Source organism: Carcharodon carcharias, chromosome 7 (genome assembly GCF_017639515.1).
Source record: "Carcharodon carcharias isolate sCarCar2 chromosome 7, sCarCar2.pri, whole genome shotgun sequence".
In the NCBI taxonomy this organism is placed as follows: domain Eukaryota; kingdom Metazoa; phylum Chordata; class Chondrichthyes; order Lamniformes; family Lamnidae; genus Carcharodon; species Carcharodon carcharias.
Genome location: NC_054473.1, coordinates 59151502 through 59170797, shown reverse-complemented (window position 1 = coordinate 59170797; position 19296 = coordinate 59151502). Strand labels below are relative to the sequence as shown.

The 19296-nt window shown below is 39.9% G+C and overlaps 1 protein-coding gene across 5 annotated transcripts in view; it reads left to right on the top strand.

Annotated features, from left to right (window-relative positions):
• The window catches only part of shq1 (SHQ1, H/ACA ribonucleoprotein assembly factor), a 128313-nt gene that overhangs the window by 69552 nt on the left and 39465 nt on the right, over positions 1-19296 (top strand). For all 5 annotated transcript variants that reach the window (XM_041190776.1, XM_041190774.1, XM_041190773.1 and 2 more), the window contains one exon: positions 11409-11529. In XM_041190776.1, coding sequence (XP_041046710.1) covers positions 11409-11529 — 121 coding nt within the window. The remainder of the gene's footprint in view (positions 1-11408; positions 11530-19296) is intronic.

The window sequence follows — 19296 nt, the reverse complement described above, 5'->3', positions numbered from 1 at the left end:
ATTCGCGGTTGTATGCCAGTCGTCGTCTTCATGCCGCACAACACCCACAGCACTGTGCAAACACCTGCAATTGTTTGAAGGTCATGGATTTGTGACTTTTGATCCCGGCCGCAGCTGAAATGGGTAGTTGAGCACTCAATCCACCAGTGGGAGCAACTGTTCCTGTAGTTCTGCCGCCAGAACCAGTGGAGAGGGGCACAATGTCCAATGCGACTGTGGTTGTGCGTCTTTGGAATTCGCCGCCTCAGAAGGCGGTGGAGGCGGGACCATTAAATATTTTTAAGGTAAGGGTATATAGATCCTTGTTAGGCAAGGGAATCAAAGGTTATCGGGGATAGATGGGAATGTAGAAATCGAAACACAAGGAGATTGGCCGTGACCTTATTGAATGGCGGAGTAGGCTCGAGGGGCCGAATGGTCTACCCTTATTCCTGTTTCTTATGTTATTATGTTCTTAATGCATTTCCTCCATTGATTGATGTATTTACATGCTCATAAAATACTCATGAATTTCCCACTCTGACTCATACTGGTGTTTCATAAATTGATGACTCAGAATTGACAATTATTAGTGGCACGTGCTTTTTTGTTCTGACACACTCCTGCCTTTATTAAAAATTTAAGTCTGCTCCAAATATCACATTTGGAACCAATGACGAAAGCTTTCTGCTGAATCTCAGCAATGATTCATTTACCTGAGCTGGAAACCTCGCAATGGGGAGAAGGCCACAGCCAGTGATACAAACAGGAAGGTCTTCGCAATAATGAAAACCTGCAAAAGAATCCTATTAAATATCTCAGTATGTCAGTTTTAATGTTTGCATGAAGCTGCAAATACTAATTTAGACTAAAAAAGTGTTATTTGTTGAAATACTTTCAAAAGAAATGATATACTTGCCATAGAGCGGGTGCAGCGAAGGTTCACCAGACTGATTCCTGGGATGGCAGGATTGTCGTATGAGGAGAGATTGGGCCGAATAATTTGTATTCACTGGAGTTTAGAAGAATGAGTGGAGATCTCATTGAAACATTTTAAAATTCTAATAGGGATAGACAGACTGGGGATGATATTTCCTCTGGAGTGGGGGGGGTGGTGCTGGTTGGTCGGTCGGTCGAGATCCAGGGGTCACAGTCTCAGGATACCGGGTAGACCATTTAGGACTGAGATGAGGAGAAACTTCTTCACTCAGAGGGTGGTGAAATTCCCTACCACAGAAGGCTGTGAAGGCCAAGTCACTGAATATATTTAAGAAGGAAATAGATTTCTGGACTTTAAAGATGTTAAAGGGCATGGAGAGAGTGCAGGAGTATGGCGTTGAGATAGAGGATCAGCCATGACCATATTGAATAGTGGAGCAGGCTTGAAGGGCTGAATGGTCTACCCCTCCTATTTTCTTTGTATCTGCATTGAAACCGTTTCTTAAGCTGCTGTAATTAAAGAAGGTAAGATGCATTTCTATCGAGTTTGTATGAACAGTTGAATGTAGTCTTGAAGGCTAAGGATATGTAATGTTTTGTGCCACTTCTGTCTGTCTCTGCCTGTCCCTCCCTCACTCTTTTTCTCCTTTTTAAAACAAGGTAGCAAGAAGTTGTTTTTCCCTGAGACTTGAAACTGTGTTAATCTGACATTGGCTGCAGTCTGTATATTATTAAGAAAATCATGGTGCATCTGAAAGACACTTTGAAGGAAGCGCACACTCTGCCAAGTTGGATCATCCTTGAGCAGAACGTGGTGGGGGGAGGTGTGCAGGAGGTAGTTACTGCTACAGCTTTGACCTGTGTCTGACCTGCATTTATACTTCATGGCTTTTTACATGAATTTTGGCCTGTGAACTCTGTTGCTTGAATAGTTGTAAAAATCAAAAATCTCAGCATTTTCTCCTTATAACAGTTTTCTTAAATTTTATTCATTTATGGGATGTGGGCGTCGCAGGCTAAGCCAGCATTTATTGCTTATCCCTTACTGCCTTGGAGAAATTTACTAAAGAATGATTGTAGCTATAAATTCAGTGTAAACGTTTCATAGGTTCTCAGTTCATTTCTGTATGATCCTTGTCACAAATAATGATGTCAATTTAAATTTTGGAAAGTTTCCCTTTATCAGAATCCTGTGCAAGAAAGTTAAAGTAAAATGCTGCCCATTCAATATTTTGAGAATTTAGACACCAGAATATGCGGGTAGTTGGTATTTTTTGGGGCAGATTTTTATTTATTCTTTTCCTCAGAATCACAGAATCTTAATAGGACAAAAGGTGGCCATTCAACCCATCATGTCTGCAACAGCTCTCCGAATGAGCATTATGACCTAGTACCATTGCCCTACCTTTTCACCACACCTCTGCACATTGTTTCTATTCAAATAATCATTCAAATAATCTTTTGAATGCCTCGATTGAACCTGCTTCCACTATACTTCCAGGCAGTACATTCCAGACCCAAACCACTCATTGTGTGAAAAAGTTTTTTCTCATGTCACATTTGCCTCTTTTGTAAATCACTTTAAACCTGTGCCCTCTCGTTCTTGAACCTTTTATGAGTGGGAACAGCTTCTCCCTATCTCCTCTATCCAGCCCACTCGTGATTTTGAAAACTTCTATCAAGTCCCCTCTCAACCTTCTCCTCTCCAAGGAAACCAGTCCCAAGTTTGCCAATGTATCCTCATAGCTGAAGTTTCTCATCCCTGGAACTATTCTTGTAAACCTCTTCTGCACTCTCTCCAATGCGTTCACATCCTTCCTATAGTGTGGTGCCCAGAACTGTACACAATATTATGAGGTCTAGCGAGTGTCTTATAAGATTCAGCATAGCCTCCCTGCTCTTGTACTCTATGCTCCTATTAACAAAGCCCAGGATACTATATGCTTTATTAACTGTTCTCTCCATCTGTCCTGCCACCTTCAATGATCTATGCAAATATACACCCAAGTCTTTCTGCTCCTGCATCACCTTCAAAGTTCCACCCCTTATTTTATATTGTCTTTCCATGTTCTTCCTACCAAAATGCATCACCTCACACTTCTCTGCATTGAAGTTCATCTTCCACCTATCTGCCCACTCCACCCAACTTGTGTTTGTCCTTTTGAAGTTCTACACCATCCTCCTCGCAGTTCACAACACTTCCAAGCTTCGTATCAGCCACAGACTTTGAAATTGTCCCCTGCACACCAAGATCTATATCATTAATATATATAAGGAAAAGCAAGGGTCCCTGGGGAACTCCACCACACCTTCCTCCAGCCTGAAAAACATCCATTGACCATTACTCTTTGCTTCCTATGTTTCAGCCAATTTTGTATCCATGTTGCTACTGTCCCTTTTATTCAATGAGCAATAAGTTTTCTCACAAGTCAGCTGTGTAGCACTGTGTCAAATGCTTATTCAAAGTCCATGTGCGCCACATCAACAACATTACCCTCATCGACCTTTTCTCTTTCCACTTCAAAAAACTCCAAGTTAGTTGAACACGATTTTCCCTTCAGAAACCCACGCTGGCTCTCCGTAATCAACCCATATTTTTCCATGTGACTACTAATTCTATCCCAAACAATTGTTTCTAGAACCTTGCCCACCACTGAAGTTAAACTGACTGGCCTGTAATTGCTGGGCTTATCCTTACAACTTTTTTTGAACAAGGGCGTAATGTTTGCATTTCTCCAGTTCTCTGGGACTACCCCTGAGTTTAGGGAAGACTGAAAGATTATGGCCAGTGCCCTTGCAATTCTACTCTCAGTTCCTTCAATATCCTTGGATGCATCTGATCCAGAGCTGGTGCCTTGTCAACTTTAAGTACTGACAGTCTGCTCAACACTTCCTGATTATCAATTTTGAACCCATCTCGTGACAGAGTTTCCACATCTGTCACCATGACCTAGGTAGAATCTATCTCCTTGGTAAAAATAGATGCAAAGTATTCATTTAGTACCTCAGTCATGGCCTCTTCGCCCATGGGTAAATTCCCTTTTAGGTCCCTAATTGGCCCTACTCCTCCTTTTACCACCCTTTTACTATGTATATGCCAATAGAAGACTTTGGGATTCCCCTTTATGTTGCCTTTTCTCATAATCCCTCTTCGTTTCTCTACTATGCTTTTTCGCCTCACCTCTGAGCTTCCTGCATTCCTCTTGGTTCTCAATTGCATTTTCTACCTGACACCTGTCATAAGCACACTTTTTCTTTTTTATCTTGATTCCAATCTCCTTTTTCATCCAGGGAGCTCTGTGTTTATTAGCCCTTTCGATGGAATGTACCGTGATTGTGCCCAAGCCAATTCTTTTTTTGAAGGTAGCCCATTGTTCAGCTACAGTTTTTCCTGCCAATCTTTTGTTCCAGTCAACTGTCCCAGCTCCGTTCTTGCCCCATCGAAGTTGACTCTTGTTCAGTTAATTACTTTTAATCTGGATTGCCTACTGTCCTTTTCTATCATAATCCTAAAACACACAATACAATGATCACTGCCTCCTAAATGCTCCCCCACTGACACTTGATCTGCTTGGCCCGCCTCATTTCCAAGAACCAGGTCCAATAATGCATCCCTTCTTGTTAAATTAGACACATACTGCTGTAGAAAAACCTCCTGAACATAATCTAGGAACTTTTGCCCCTCTCCGCCCTTTATACCATTACTATACCAGTCTACATTCAGGTAATTAAAGTCCCCCGTTATAACTACTCTATAATGTCTGCATCTCTCTGTAATTTCCCTGCAGATTTGTTCTTCTATGTCCTTCTCACTATTTGGTGGTCTATAGACTACACAGAGCAATGTAATTGCACCCTTTTTGTTCCTTAGCTCTAGCCAATTTGATTCTGTCCTTGAACCCTCTGGGACATCCTCTTTCTCCAGCGCTGTAATGCTCTCCTTAACCAATACCGTCACCCCTCCTCCTTTCCTCCGGTTTCATATCTCTTTTGAACACCTTGTACCTAGGAATATTTAACACCCAGTTCTGCCCTTCCTTAAGCCAAGTCTCTGTTATCGCCACAACATCATATTTCCACATGGCAATCTGTGTCTAGAACTCCCCAATCTTATTTACTATACTCAGTGCATTCACATACATACATAGTTATCCTGATTTAGGTTTTGTTGCTTTCTCCCTTACCTGGACTTTGCCTATTAACTTAATACTCTCTATACTAGTGCCATCTGTCCTTCCCAGTATTTTATGCACCCTGGTATTCCTCTCTAATATTTTTTTCTTGGTTCCCACATCCTTGCCGAGCTGAAACAATATTCTGTACTTGCAGATTTATCAATATATGTTCTTCCTCTTCAAGTTAGGATGCAGGTTCACCAAATAATTAGGAAGGCAAATGGATTGTTGTCATTTATTGCAAGTGGGATGGAGTATAAATGCAGGGAAGTCTTGCAATAACTGTACAGGACATTGATGAGACTGCACCTAAAGTACTGCGTACAGCTTTGGTCTCCTTCCTTAAGGAAGGATTTGCTTGCATTGGAAACAGTTCAGAGAAGGTTCACTAGGCTGATTTTTGGCCTTATGAGGAAAGTTTGAGCAGGTTAGGCTTATATTTGAAGTTGAGAAGAATGAGAGAGGTGATCTGATTGAAATGTATAAGATGGACCTACTCCTGCTCCTAATTTGTATGTTCGTAAGATTCTGAGGGGACTTGACAGGGTAGATGTTTCCTCTTGTGGAGGAATCTAGAACATGGGGGCACAGCTTAAAATAAGGAGCCTCCCATTTAAGGCAGAGATGAGGAAGAATTTCTTCTGAGGGTTGTTAGGAATTCTTTTCCACAAGAGCAGTGGAGGCTGGGTCATTGAATATTCTCACAGTTGAGTTGGACAGATTTTTGACTGACAAGGGAGTCAAGGGCTATGGGAGACAGGCTCGAAAATTGGTGTTAAGCCTCCAATCAGATCGGCAGGGGTCTTGTGGCACAGTGGTAGCGTTCCTATCTCTGGCCCAGAAGCTCCGAGTTAAAGTCCCATGCCAGAACTTGTTGGCCAAAGAAGGAGCATTCATGACACGGTTCAACGGGCTGATAATCAGCTGGGGAATCCTTCCACCACTTCCCCACTATTGCTCAAAGAGAATAAAGTGTGTGTGTGAAGATATACTAAAAAAAATCAGATCAGCCATGATCTTAGTGAAAGGCGGAGAAGGCTTGGTAGGCCAAATGGCCTTCTATTATTTCTTATGAACACTTAAGATTATACCTCTTAATTTGTAATACGATTTCACCTTGCTGGTCTTCAGTCATTTTGTCCACTTCTTCAGGCATGAACCTTGTGAATCTTCCCAGGCTATTTAACTTTAGTGGGCATCAAAGGTAAGGCAACTCACCTGAAATCCACACGCTCATACTTTACAACTGGAATTAACAGGATCATAATGAGCAGGAAGCCTGGCTTATTGTCAACTCCTTAGCTTGGTATCACAAAGGAGAGTTGTAGGGCCCCAAATATTGCTGCAGCTGATATTATCTAGCTCAGCAAAACTTTCCTTATTTGCTGGTAACTGTGCCCACTGTTACATTTAATACCTCAGCTGCTTGGGGATTTAAGCAATTAATTAATCTTAATAAAAGTAATTATGAAGTCCTTATTTTGCCTTTTCCAGACTCTTGATGACATGACCACGCCATGACCTGCCAGGCATTCTGTTTGATTGGCAGTAACTAGGTTCTTCTGAAGAGCTAATTTATTCTCTCAATCATGCTGAAACTAATGAGACTTGACCTGTGGAGGAAGCTCGTGTGCAAACAGCAGTAGATCGATCTTTTGTCACTCAGTGCATGAATGTATTGTTTTAATACCAACCTCTCTGTTTCCATGCAGGATTTTTACATGAAGTAGTTTTGTAGTGAAACCTTGCTGCTTCTAGTAACAAAAATAGTTGATTTGTTTCATCCCAAACCAAAAGACTAGGAATTTCCCACTAACTAGAAGATTCCCATTTGTCCCTGGTCACAAATGCCCTGATATGTTGTGAAGAAATGCTGCTTGTGTCAAAATGAATTATGGTTTATGCTATAATCATGAGTTTTTTAATTAGGATATACTAGACCAAAGCTTTCAGAACCAGGGCATTTCACAGTGTATTCTGTTAGGACTTTTTCCTGCGTCCTTTGGTTTGACTAAAATTTGTGTCACAATTAACTGGAGGTATGGGGTTAATGAAGGTGAAGGCAAGAAGGCAACTGGGCCTTTAATGAGTGATGGCACCAACAATGTGTCTCCTTAAACAGCGAGATTTAAAGATTATGAAAGAAATAGCAACAACTGAGTGGAATCCAGTCAAATCAGGTACTGAAAGATAAATAGAGAGGGGAGAAAATGATTTGCTTCAGAGAGAAAAGGGACAAAGGAAATGTAAGAAAATACATTTAAAATATTGAAAAAGTCAAATCTCTAACCACGCAGTTAAATTGTTCTCTTGCTTGGCAGGAGAGATGGATTGGCATTTCAGTAACAATTATTACATTGATAAAAAGGTACTTCTGCTATTAATTCTAAACCATAACTTTCTGCAGTGGATTTAATAGGCAATTAACGTGAACTAAAGTCAGTTCTTAAAAGTAACGGGAAATTTAAGGATGAGATGCTGTTTTTGCAAGACAAACCCAAGAGTGGTGCAAATTAACCAGCAAGCTTTGGAGCTTTGCAACCTATTGTATCTCTTCATAACCTGAGATTGTTGGCATGTTAATTGTATATTAGTTGTGTTTTTAATTGTGTCCAGGGCGTGGCATTAATGGGGGATTCACTTGAGCCCCTAAGAATAGAAACTAACTGAAACAGTTGTGTTTGGTTTAGGAGGAGGATGTTTTTAATGCGTATCTCTGTAAATAGAAGCTAATGAAAGTCCAGCTTGTGCTCCAGGTTCTATCCTGGCTTTCTGGAATTGAATCTGGTGGACTTGTGCATTAGTCATGGAGTATATTGTTACACTGTTAATTTGCTAGAAATACTTGGCCCAACATTTTGGAGAAAGAAAGGACTTATTTTGTTTGAGCACCTGATTGCATCCTCAAGATGTACCAAGACACTTTACAATGAATCAGTTACTTTTTGAAGTGAGATCACTAATGCATGATGCTACAGACAGCAAATGGAGAATAAGATCATTTGCTTTGGAACTGTTGGTGGGAAGGTGCAGTGTTACCGGGATGCTGAGATAATTGCCTTTTTTCAAGCAGTACTTCAGGTTCTTTTATTGCGTTATGAGTTGGTAACTAGAGGGGTTCCCTGTTTAAGGTCTCATCCTGCACTGATATTTAAAACTGGGCTATGTGATCAAGTCTGAAGTGGGGCTTGACCCCACAATCTTTTGATTCTGAAAAGAGACTGCTACCAATTCAACCTAAGTGGCACTATTGAAGAGGTGGAACAATGGATCAAAGTTGGAAGATGGCCAGAATGAGCTTCATTAGGTATATGTGCAATCCGCCCCAAAGATTGGCGGATTGTATTAGACAGCTCATCCCTTCAGCTATTTGCTACAGGCAGATTACTGATGGTACTCAACCAACCCATGCTTGCAAAACGCAGAACATTATGACCCAGGTCTTCCGGCCACTGGCTGGTTGTACCCTGGAGCACCCCAGAAGATGTGCTGGGGGACCCCTTGGAGGTCCTAGCGCAAAGACTTGATGGGAATTGCCCATGAAGTTTCAACTTGCGATGGACGATTTATCTGCATCCAGAACCCTCTGCAAAAGTCTCCAATGCTTAGAGTCAGAGACTTCAGAGGGACCCAGCTCACATACCTGGATAGTTACCCAGGAAATGTTAGACACGAAAAAACCAATGTCTAACTCCAAGGTAATTATACACTGTCACCCCGACTCCCCATTGACTATCCCCCTCGATCACCCCCCAGTTGATCCTCTGACTCTCTCTGCCCCGAACCTCTGACTCTCCCTCTCCAGCCTTCTTCCTCTTGGCCCAGCCTTCATGACTCTGCCGCGCTACCAGCATGCATCTTACCAACTCTGCAACCATGCACCCTACCCAACTGGCACTCTCCCAGCTGGCATCCCACCCACTCTCAGTCATTCACTAATACATTAAATAGCTATTTAAATATCCCAAAGCTTTTTGGTGTGGTAATGAATGAAGACTTAATGAAATGCTGTAAAAAGAGAGCATGGCTTGGCTTCCCCCCCACCCCACCCTGATGATCCTGCCTTAAGAGGAAAGACTCCCAGAACAGGTGCTCTCCACGTTTTTGAAGAGGCCTGGTTTAGAAGCCCGATTGAGAAATGCGGAGCTCTGACTATGTAATAAAGAAAATGAGCAGAGTGGCTATCCGATGGTGATTTCCACTCTTTGGAAGATTTGGCCCACTTTCTAATGTTAGATGTGATTCTGCGATTGGGCAGCATCCGCTGAGCAACTCCAAGTGTGCTAAAAGTTACATAAACAGCCCAAGCCGGACTCTCAGTGTAGTTCACTTACACTTGCTAGAAGCTACGTAAATTCACATCCAGGGACCTGTCCTCTGCAAGCAAAAGGAATATGTCCAGACATTGCACCTTTTATGAATAAACAATAGCATGGTGGGCAGTAGCTCCCTGGTACATTCGCCATAGCAGTGCCTCAACAAATCAGAGCTAACTTACCAACCAATCATAGCCCCTTTTCTCATGCAGTATAAATTATTGCTCCCTTTTAAATTTGGCATTCTTGCATCTGTCCTGATGAGTTCTAGACAAAAAGCTTTGACAGCATGTCTATATTTTCAGCAATATTCGAGTTCTGCGCTACTAAATGACTATTTGAACATGTAAAAACTACCCTTTTTTCATTATTCTGCAATTAAGAAGCTGAAGTGTAACATCACTTGAGAGGAAAGAATCTTTAATATAAACATTAAAAAAAATCCCCACCCATCCAAGTTTGACTGTTGCAGAGCCGTTGTGCTGGAATAATCATGCAGAGGTTGTGCAAAAAAATGATGCTTACAGATGTGGCAACCAGCCAGAGACTCTTAAATACTTTATTCAATTGATCTTTATTGATTGAGACATCCTGACATGGTTACTCCATGAATCTACTTCTGAATGGTGTCGCTGAGTGTGTCTTTCTCAGCTAGTAGATGTTTTTGCATCATCGCTGAGCAATTTTCCAAGCACACATTCTCATCACCTTCAATTCCAGTATCGACTGTAAGTTCACTCAGTGGTGTGGCATTGTGTTATAGAAACTAGTAAGAAGGCAAAGCCAATCCCTGATTATCGAATTAGCCAATTTTAACCCAGCATGGTGGAAGCACTAGAAATGGCTTTAGCAAACAGATGAGGATTCTAATTGCTGGTACTTATCCAGTGATCTTTCCTGGAATTACATGCATTGGTATTGGATGAAGACAGAATTGTTGAAGACAGGACAGGATAATAGCCTACAAGAGAACCAAACCTTTGACACCCTTGTCAATCAAGAATCTACTTAACTCAGCCTTAAAAATATTCAATGACCCTGCCTCCACTGCTCCTTGGGCAAGAGAATTCCACAGACCAATGGCCCTCCTCAGAGAAAAGAATTACCCTCTTCTCCATCTTAAAAAGGAGACATCTTATTTTTAAATTGTGTCCCTTGGTTCTAGTCTCTCCCATAAGGGGAAACATCCCTTCAGCATCCACCCTATCAAGTCCCCTCAGGATTTTGTGTGTTTCAATAAGATCACCTCTCAATCTTGTGAACTTCAATGGACACAGGCCCAACCTGTCCAACCTTTCTCCATAAGATACCATCCCTCCGCCTCCCCATCCCAGGAATCAGTCAGGTTATACATAATGGCTGTATGCAGAAAGTGCATTTTGTAGAGATGTGAGGTAACATCACTAGAACTGCAGAATGATTAACCAGGAAAAATACTATAGTAGTTCTCTATTGCTCTAATCCAAGTCAAATTTGGGAATAAGAAACACCATGAAATACTTCTTTGTTTTTACAAGAAAATTAGATATTTTTGGAAGTGTGTAGAAATTCAGTTATTAATAGTTAACAGCATGAGCTATCAATCTTTTCATGGCTAAAATGCAAAATTATAACAACCAGAGCCATTTTGAAATTAGAATATGAGGGCAGAGCCTCATATCTTTTGAATTATTCTTTTCATCTTAGAAATGCATGACGAAGTAAGCATGCCACCAAAGCAAGAAACAAAAGGCTACAGAAACCTTGTTCTTTCAGTTTTGCAGATACATTATATTAAAGTAAAGCCATGTCAGCAATTTAAAAATTAAATGACTGGAAAATAATCCCCATTAGTTAGTTGTTAGGGTTTAGTTGTGAACGAAGTATTTGGTTTTATGTTGTCTTTGGTGCAAATGATTGGTTCAGTCTAACTAGCATCTCAAACTTTTTAAACATGTTGGTGGAACACAGCAATATTTATTCAGGGTTTACTTAAATATTTATGTTCTCTTTACACCAGGTAAGTCCGCTGTTCTGAAGTGCCTGCTAGGCATCCATAAGATCTTCAAAGAGAGTGACCCTGCATACCTTCTTAATGACCTCTACATCACAGACTACTGCATTTGGATCCAGAAAGTCAAGTATGTCTTAAAACTAAAGGATACAATTGAGTAATTGCAGAAAACCGCAAGGGCATTTACATAGCCTGTAAACTGCCAGTAAGATTGTGATTAACCTGCATAAATTATTTTAGTTATTTGCATAGTCCTATTGAGTTGCTAGGTGACACTGTCCACCTTATTGAATATATATAAGGAAAAGTGGCTGCCAAAATATGCTATATGAAATTTATTGTTGTACTGTACCACATGTAATTCTTTTTCAAACTGTTACTTTTTTCATTTGTGCACTGCAGGTTTTATTTCTGTTCAAGTTGCCTTTTTTTTCCCTCTGACAATTTACTGCTGTCTTGAAAACCCTTCAAAGACTTTGACACGTTCCCTTTGCTACACAATATTTTCACACAAAATATGCATTAGAAAATGTCACTTTGTGCTTCAAACAGCTGTCTACCATGTGACAATATGCAGGTTCTTGATAAAGTTGAAAAATGTGGCAGGTAACCAAGTCTGTAGTCAAAGGTTCCACTCTTGCTGTCAGATTGTTTGAGAAAAGAGGCTCGAGCAAAGTGACAGTCTTGGAAGGCTGCTCACAAAATCTTTGCAAGCAAGCTTCAGTTTAGGTTGCTGACCATATGTTGGAGTATGAATGAATATTTGCAAAAAAAACCCCGAGTTTGAAGTGTAGCGCCTCAGAGGATAACTTGCTTTTAAATCTGAGGCTTGTGTTCTATAAGGAAATTTTTTTTTATTGTTTTGAGAATTAGCACTTAGTGACTTGTTTTCACAGCAGAACATAATTCTACACCACAATATAATTAATGAATCATTTAACTTGCTGGTTTTTCTGATAGGGATTCAACCTACTGCCTAAGTCTACAATTGTCTAGAATGATATAGACTTTTAAGTTGATCTTCACAGCACTCAGGACAAAGTGTGTGTGTGTACGTGTGAGTGTCAGAGAGAGAGAGCAGCTGTTCCAGTTAAATGCAAAACTGACTGTTTTGAATATTCCTGTGTGTCAGTAAAATATCAGTTCTAGCATGGTCAGACCTTCATCTCTTATTTTTTGAAGACGAGTTGGTTTTTGGTGTTGCTCGTGGTAATCCAGATGATAAGTTGTCATGTAACAAGAATATTGGGCCATATTATCTGTCAACCAAGTTACTATCATCATCATCACACAAGATGTGCCAACAATAAATTAAAAATGGCACACATAGTATATGGAGACATTATAGTACAAATGTCACAATTTACTCTATAATGCAAAGCAACCTTATTATGCTGGTGCCTTTTAGCTGAAGCTTAAAACTGACAGACATGTTCTAATCTGCAGTTTCCCCAGAAAACAACAATTAAGTGGATGCTATCAAATTATGTTTACTTGCAATAATTAAAATATAGGTCCAACAGGAAGTGCTGGCTTACACTTTTCACTGCATGTCGCCATGGGTCAGATTTTGGTGTCACAGGGGCACCTAACAGCTGCCATTAGTACGACTGCCCCTGCATTGTTCAGCTCAAAACCAATCTGATTTAAGAATTGAGAAGTAGACATGGGAAAGACAAAGGGAACGAGGGTGAAATAAATTGGGTAAATACAAGATCAAATAAGATACAGAAAGAGAAGCCAAAGAGGGAAAGCAGAATTGGCTTAAGAGAAAAAAAATGGAAAAGTAAAGTTTTTAATGTTAAATTAAAATCTGGCATTGAAAATTTGACATTTTTAAAATCTCCTCAAAGTTCAAATGTTGAGGCCAAAGGCATTTGCTGTTAATTATCATTAATGGTGCAGCAACTTCAAGTAAGGAGTAGATGCACAGTTAAATATGGGAATTCAAAAGTTGGAAATCAAGTTGCACCACTCTGCCTTTCACTTCCTGAAAACCGCATCTTCCTATTTGCATTGTCATTGAAATGCATTGAATGCCATGAAGTTGCTGTATTTGCCTGTCAGATACCACAGGTATTTAGAGCTAGCAATTAGTGTAAGTACCCCTTTAACAACATTGTTAACTATTACCAAGCAGCTGCTGAAAATGGCCACTGGCACTTAAAATTAACTAGCACTGGTGTGCCCTGTCTTTCCTTTCAAGTGCTAAAGTTTTCAAGGAGACTTTAAAAATGTCAAATTTTCATTAAATATTTAAGAATTTTTTCATTTTTTTCTCTCCCTTAAAGACTGGAGCAACTAGATGGGCAAAGGTAGCATAGATGATGAATTCATAGAATTTTTTCTGGATAATTTCTTAGATTAGCACGTTGTGGAGCCAACCAGGGACCTGGCGTTACTGGACCTAGTATTGTGCAACGAGATAGGATTGATTAATTGACCTCATAGTGAAAGCGCCCCTAGGTAGCAGTGATCATAATATGATTGAATTTTACATTCAATTTGAGGGAAAGAAGAGTTAGTCTAAAACTGATATTTAAGGGTAATTGCCAAGCTAGCGGAAGTGAACTGGCAATTTAGGTTAAGGGATAGGTCAATAGAGATGCAGTGGCACACATTCAAGGGAATATTTCAGAATGCATAGATACATTCCAACGAGAATTAACTAATTGCGCAAAGATGAGTGCAAGTCAGAAGATCGGACAGAATGTAAAAAAAAAGCAAAGAATGACTAAAAGAATGAAAAGGAGGGAAAAATTAGAATATGATAGGAAGCTAGCCAGAAATATAAAGAAAGATATTAAGAGTTTCTATAGACATTTAAAAGAGAAGAGTTAACAAAGTGAGCATTGGTTCTATAGAAAAAAGCAAAAAACTGCAGATGCTGGAAATCCAAAACAAAAACAAAAATACCTGGAAAAACTCAGCAGGTCTGGCAGCATATGCGGAGAGTTAACGTTTCGAGTCCGAATGACCCTTCAACAGAACTAAGTAAAAATAGAAGAGAGGTGAAATATAAGCTGGTTTAAGGGGGGTGGAACAAGAAGAGCTGGATAGAGGGCCAGTGATAGGTGGAGATAACCAAAAGATGTCATAGACAAAAGGACAAAGGTGTTGAAGGTGGTGATATTATCTGAGGAATGTGCTAATTAAGGGTAGAAAGCAGGACAAGCAAGGTACGGATAGCCCTAGTGGGGGTGGGGTGAAGGATTCAAAAAAGACTAAAAGGTAGAGATGGAAATACATTTAAAAATAATGGAAGGTGGGAAAAGAAAAATCTATATAAATTATTGGAAAAAAAAAGGGGGGATGAATCGGAAAGGTGTTGGGGATGGAGGAGAGAGTTCATGATCTAAAATTGTTAAACTCAATATTCAGTCCGGAAGGCTGTAAAGTGCCTAGTCGGAAGATGAGGTGCTGTTCCTCCAGTTTGCGTTGAGCTTCACTGGAACAAATGAAAGTGAGTCTGGGAGTTAATAATGGAAAATAAGGCGATGGCAGATTAATTGAACAGGCATTTTGCATTGGTCTTCACTATAGAGTTTACAAGAAACATCCCAAAAGTAGCTGTAAATCAGGAATTGGAAGGAGGGAAGAACCCAGAAAAATGATTGTCACCAGGGAAATGGTACTTAGCAAATTGCCGGAACTGCGGGTTGACAAGTCCAGGTGTCCTGATGGATTTCATCCTAGGGTCTTAAAAGAAGTGATTAGTGAGAAAGCTGATGTGTTGGTTTTAATTTTCCAAAATTCACTAGAATTGGGGAAGCTTCCATTGGATTGGAAAATAGCTAATTTAACTCCTTTATTCAAAAAGGGAGGGAGACAAAGCAGGAAACTATAGGCCAGTTAACTTAACATCTGTCATAGGGAAAACATTAGAAGCTGCTATTAAATATGTTATAACAGGGCACTTACTTAACTTCAAGGGAATCAGGCAGAGTCCACTGAGTTTTCTGAAATTTATTGGAGCTCTTTGAAGAAGTAACAGGTGCTCTGGATAAAGGGAATGTACTGTACTTAGATTTTCAGGAAAGTATTCGGTAAGGTGCCTCATCAAAGGTTATTGCGGAAAATAAAAGCTCATGGTGTGGGGGTTAACATATTAGCATGGATAACAGATTGGATAGCGAACAGGAAATCGGGTAGACATAAATGGTTCATTTTCTGGTTGGCAGGTTGTGACGAGTTATGTGCCACAGGGATCAGTGCTGGGACCTCATCTCTTTACAGTTTATATAAATGTTTGCATGAAGGGACTGATGGTCTGGTTGCTAAGTTTGCTGATGACTCAAAGATAGGTAGGAGAGGAAGTTGTAAAGAGGACATAACGAGGGTACAGAAGGATATAAATAGGTTAGGAGAGTGGGCAAAGACCTGGCAAAAGGGGTATAATGTGGGAAAATATGAGGTTGTCCATTTTGGAAAGAAGAATAAAAGAGAAGCATATTATCTAAATGGTGAGAGGACGCAGAGGGATCTGAGTGTCCTAGTGCATGAATGGCAAAAAGCTAGTATGCGGTGCAGAAAGTAATTCGCGATGCCATTATAAATAATATCATTTATTGCAAAGGGAATTGAATAGAAGAGTGGGGAGGTTATGCTTCAGTTATACAGGGCATTGGTGTGACCACATCTGGAGTACTGTGTACAGTATTGGTCTCTTTATTTGAGCACAGATGTAAATGCATTAGAAGCGCTTCAGAGAAAGCTTACTAGATTAATACCAGGAATGGGTGGGTTGTCCTATGAGGAAAGGCTGGTCAGGCTGGGCTTGCATCCACTGGAGTTTAGAAGAGTAAGAGGCAACTTGATTGAAACATATGAGGAGACATGACAGAGTGGATGTGGAGAGGATGTTTCCCTTTGTGGGAGAATCTAGAACTCGGGGTCACTGCTTCAAAAATAAGGGGTTGCCCATTTCGGACAGAGATAAAATAAAAACTTTTCACTCAGAGAGTTGCGAGACTTTGGAATTCTCTTCCTCAAAAGGTGATTGAGGCAGAGTCCTTGAATATCTTTAAGGCAGAGGTAGATAGATTCTTGATAAGCAAGAGGGTAGGCAGTAATGTGAAGTTGAGGTTAAAATCAGATCAGCCATGTTCTTGTTGAATAGCGGAGCAGGCTTGAAGGGCCGAGTGACCACCTCCTCCTAATTCATATGTTTGTATGTATGTTCGCATTCTGATCCTTCCTTCCTTTCTCTCTTTCTATACCTTATTTGACATTGAATTTACCCACTCTGATTCATCCTCCTTCCCAGTGTTTACATCCAAGTCCTTAAGTCTGGTTTGTTAAGGAGATACTCTGGTCACTCGGATCCCAGATGTCCTGTATCTCATCCCACCATTATTGGCTCACACTTTAAGCAACTTAGTGGGCAAATAGTTTTTAAGTTGAAGGATGTAGGGGCAAATCTAACAGCAACTGTTACGCTTTTCACTGCACATTGTAATGGGCCAAATCTTGGTGTATTCATTCAGCTGATAAAGTGTAGCTGTTTTTAAGATGGCACTTCCTGTTGATCCTAAATTTGAATTACCTAAAGTCACTCAGCTTAATTGTTGCTGGGGAAGGTTTACAGATTGGAATATGCTTGACAGTTTCAGGCTTAATCTCGACAGCGCCAGCATTTTGAGGTGGTTTTGCATATATAGCAAATTATGACATTTGCATTGCTATGTTCCCATACATTAGGCGTGCCATTTTTGGCATATTACTAAGAGATCTTATGACGATAAGTTGGATGACCTCTTTCATTATTGTGCTAAGGTGAGTAAGGCCACCAGGCTTCATTGTTAAGCAGTCACTGGGTGGAATTTCCTTGCTTTCAGGCCGCAAACCACAACTTTGACTTGGTCTTTATTTTGTGATTTGGTAAGGTTACTTAAGAGGTTGCAGGCATCCCTGCTCCAGTGTTTTCTGCTCTTGGAAAGTTTCTCTGTACATTTGTTGTTTTTTGTGTTTGACACAGTGTGACAGGCAGGGAAAGTGCTAATTTTATAGTGCTGTTAAAGAATGTTCTATGGGTTTGTTGACTATAAGTTGGAGGAGAGGCAGTTCAATACCAGGAGAGATATTGTGCATAAATTGCCCAATATTTTATCATGGTCTTTGATTTCTTGTGACTGATATTCTGAGATTTTTACCATTTTTCGGGAGGTTGAAATGCACAATTCTGTGATCCCAGAGCACCAGTAATCTGCTCAGAATCCATGGAATAAATCCGTAAACCAGTACTTATACATTCCTAATTTAAGCTCTTTAAATCAGTTGGTCTACAGTATTTACTACTTTCCAGGGAGTCTATTTTGTAGATGTGTTAGGTTTTGCTCATGATTTTAGACCTGTGTCCTTGCTACTTGGAGGAGAATGCGTGACGATTGGGCAACATTTTCCACTTCTGTCCTCAATTCTGAAAGCACCAAAAATTTGTAGGTGAGCTTCAGTAAGTGTTAACCTCAGGGGAAACCCATATCTTTTCTGGCTGAACTCTACACTTGAATACAAATATCAGAAGAACACCCCTTGCTCCTCAACTGTGACGTTTCCATTGCCCACATGAGTGGATATATATTCAAATATTTCATATCCTGGTGTGATCAATTTAGTAATAAATTGTAGGGATGTTTTTGCAGTGAATTGATCTATTGGTCAGGAAATAATCATCAATTTTCCAGATATCACAATGGAACTTTGATTGCATTAACTTGGGATGGATTGAAACTAGTTCGAAGCAATGGTAAGGGAGCATTTTAACTGAAGAATACCTCATGGCAGTTAACACACAAATCACAACAGAATAAAAAAGTAATATTTTATTTGGGAGTTGTGAACCTACTGTAACACTAAGAAAATGCAGTTCTCATTTGAAAATTTTCATGAAGCTAATGTATGTAATATTATTGGAAAATATTTTTCTTTTAAAATAGAGATTAAGTCTGTGGGTGTTCTTATCTGGATTAAAGCCAGCTAGCCTGGGTGTTTTGATGTGTACTAGTTTTGAGATGTAAGAGAGGTAGAGTGCATTTGCATTTTTTGAATAGAGCATTCAAGAAGGCGAGTGCAATCTGGCACCGAGCTAGCAGAGACCAAGCAATGTGTTTATTTTACTAATAAAATTGGTATTATGAAAGGGGTTTTATTGTTAGAAGAGGCTGGTGATACAATGAGAATTTACATTCAATTAAGTGTGCTAGGTATAAGGATAGCAGTTTTGTGTGTGCGGAGCAGAGATAATATAAGATCAAAGCAGCTCTAAGCCTCCAACTGTCTCCACAAGAACCGAAGTGAAAACCTTATTTTGAATTCGTAAGATGAAAATGCTTTGCCTGGTGCCTGGTTAAGTCTATGGGTTGCTGTTGCCTTAATGGAAATTAGTTTGGGAATTTGTTAAGAGTTATGATAGTAGTAATTTGTAGCCATGTGTATATATTTAACTTGGGTAACTTAATAAAATGTTTCATTTAGTTTAATATAAAACCTCTCGAGAACTGGTGGCCTGATTCCTGAATTTAGAATCGCATCTCAAAAATACCACTTAAAAGTGTACGTTATGACAGATGTTAAAAGTTTCCCTCTGGGATTTTTAAATAACTCAGCTTTACCAAACTGCTGTCTCATAACGAAATATTAATGTTATATGTGGGAAAATTCAAATGCTGACTTGAATAGAATTGTAGTTTTTATCTCTGTACACAGTGTTTTGTGCTGATAGTATTCTGGAGGCTTGGTTAACTTGCCACTGTCTTACTAAGGTTAGCAAGACCACATTCTGTTTAGTTCAGGCTATCTGATCATTATCACTTTGCTGTTTGTGAGAACTTGCTGTGAGCAAATTTGCTGCGCATTACAACAGTGACCGCACTTCAGTCCATTGGCTGTGAAGCAC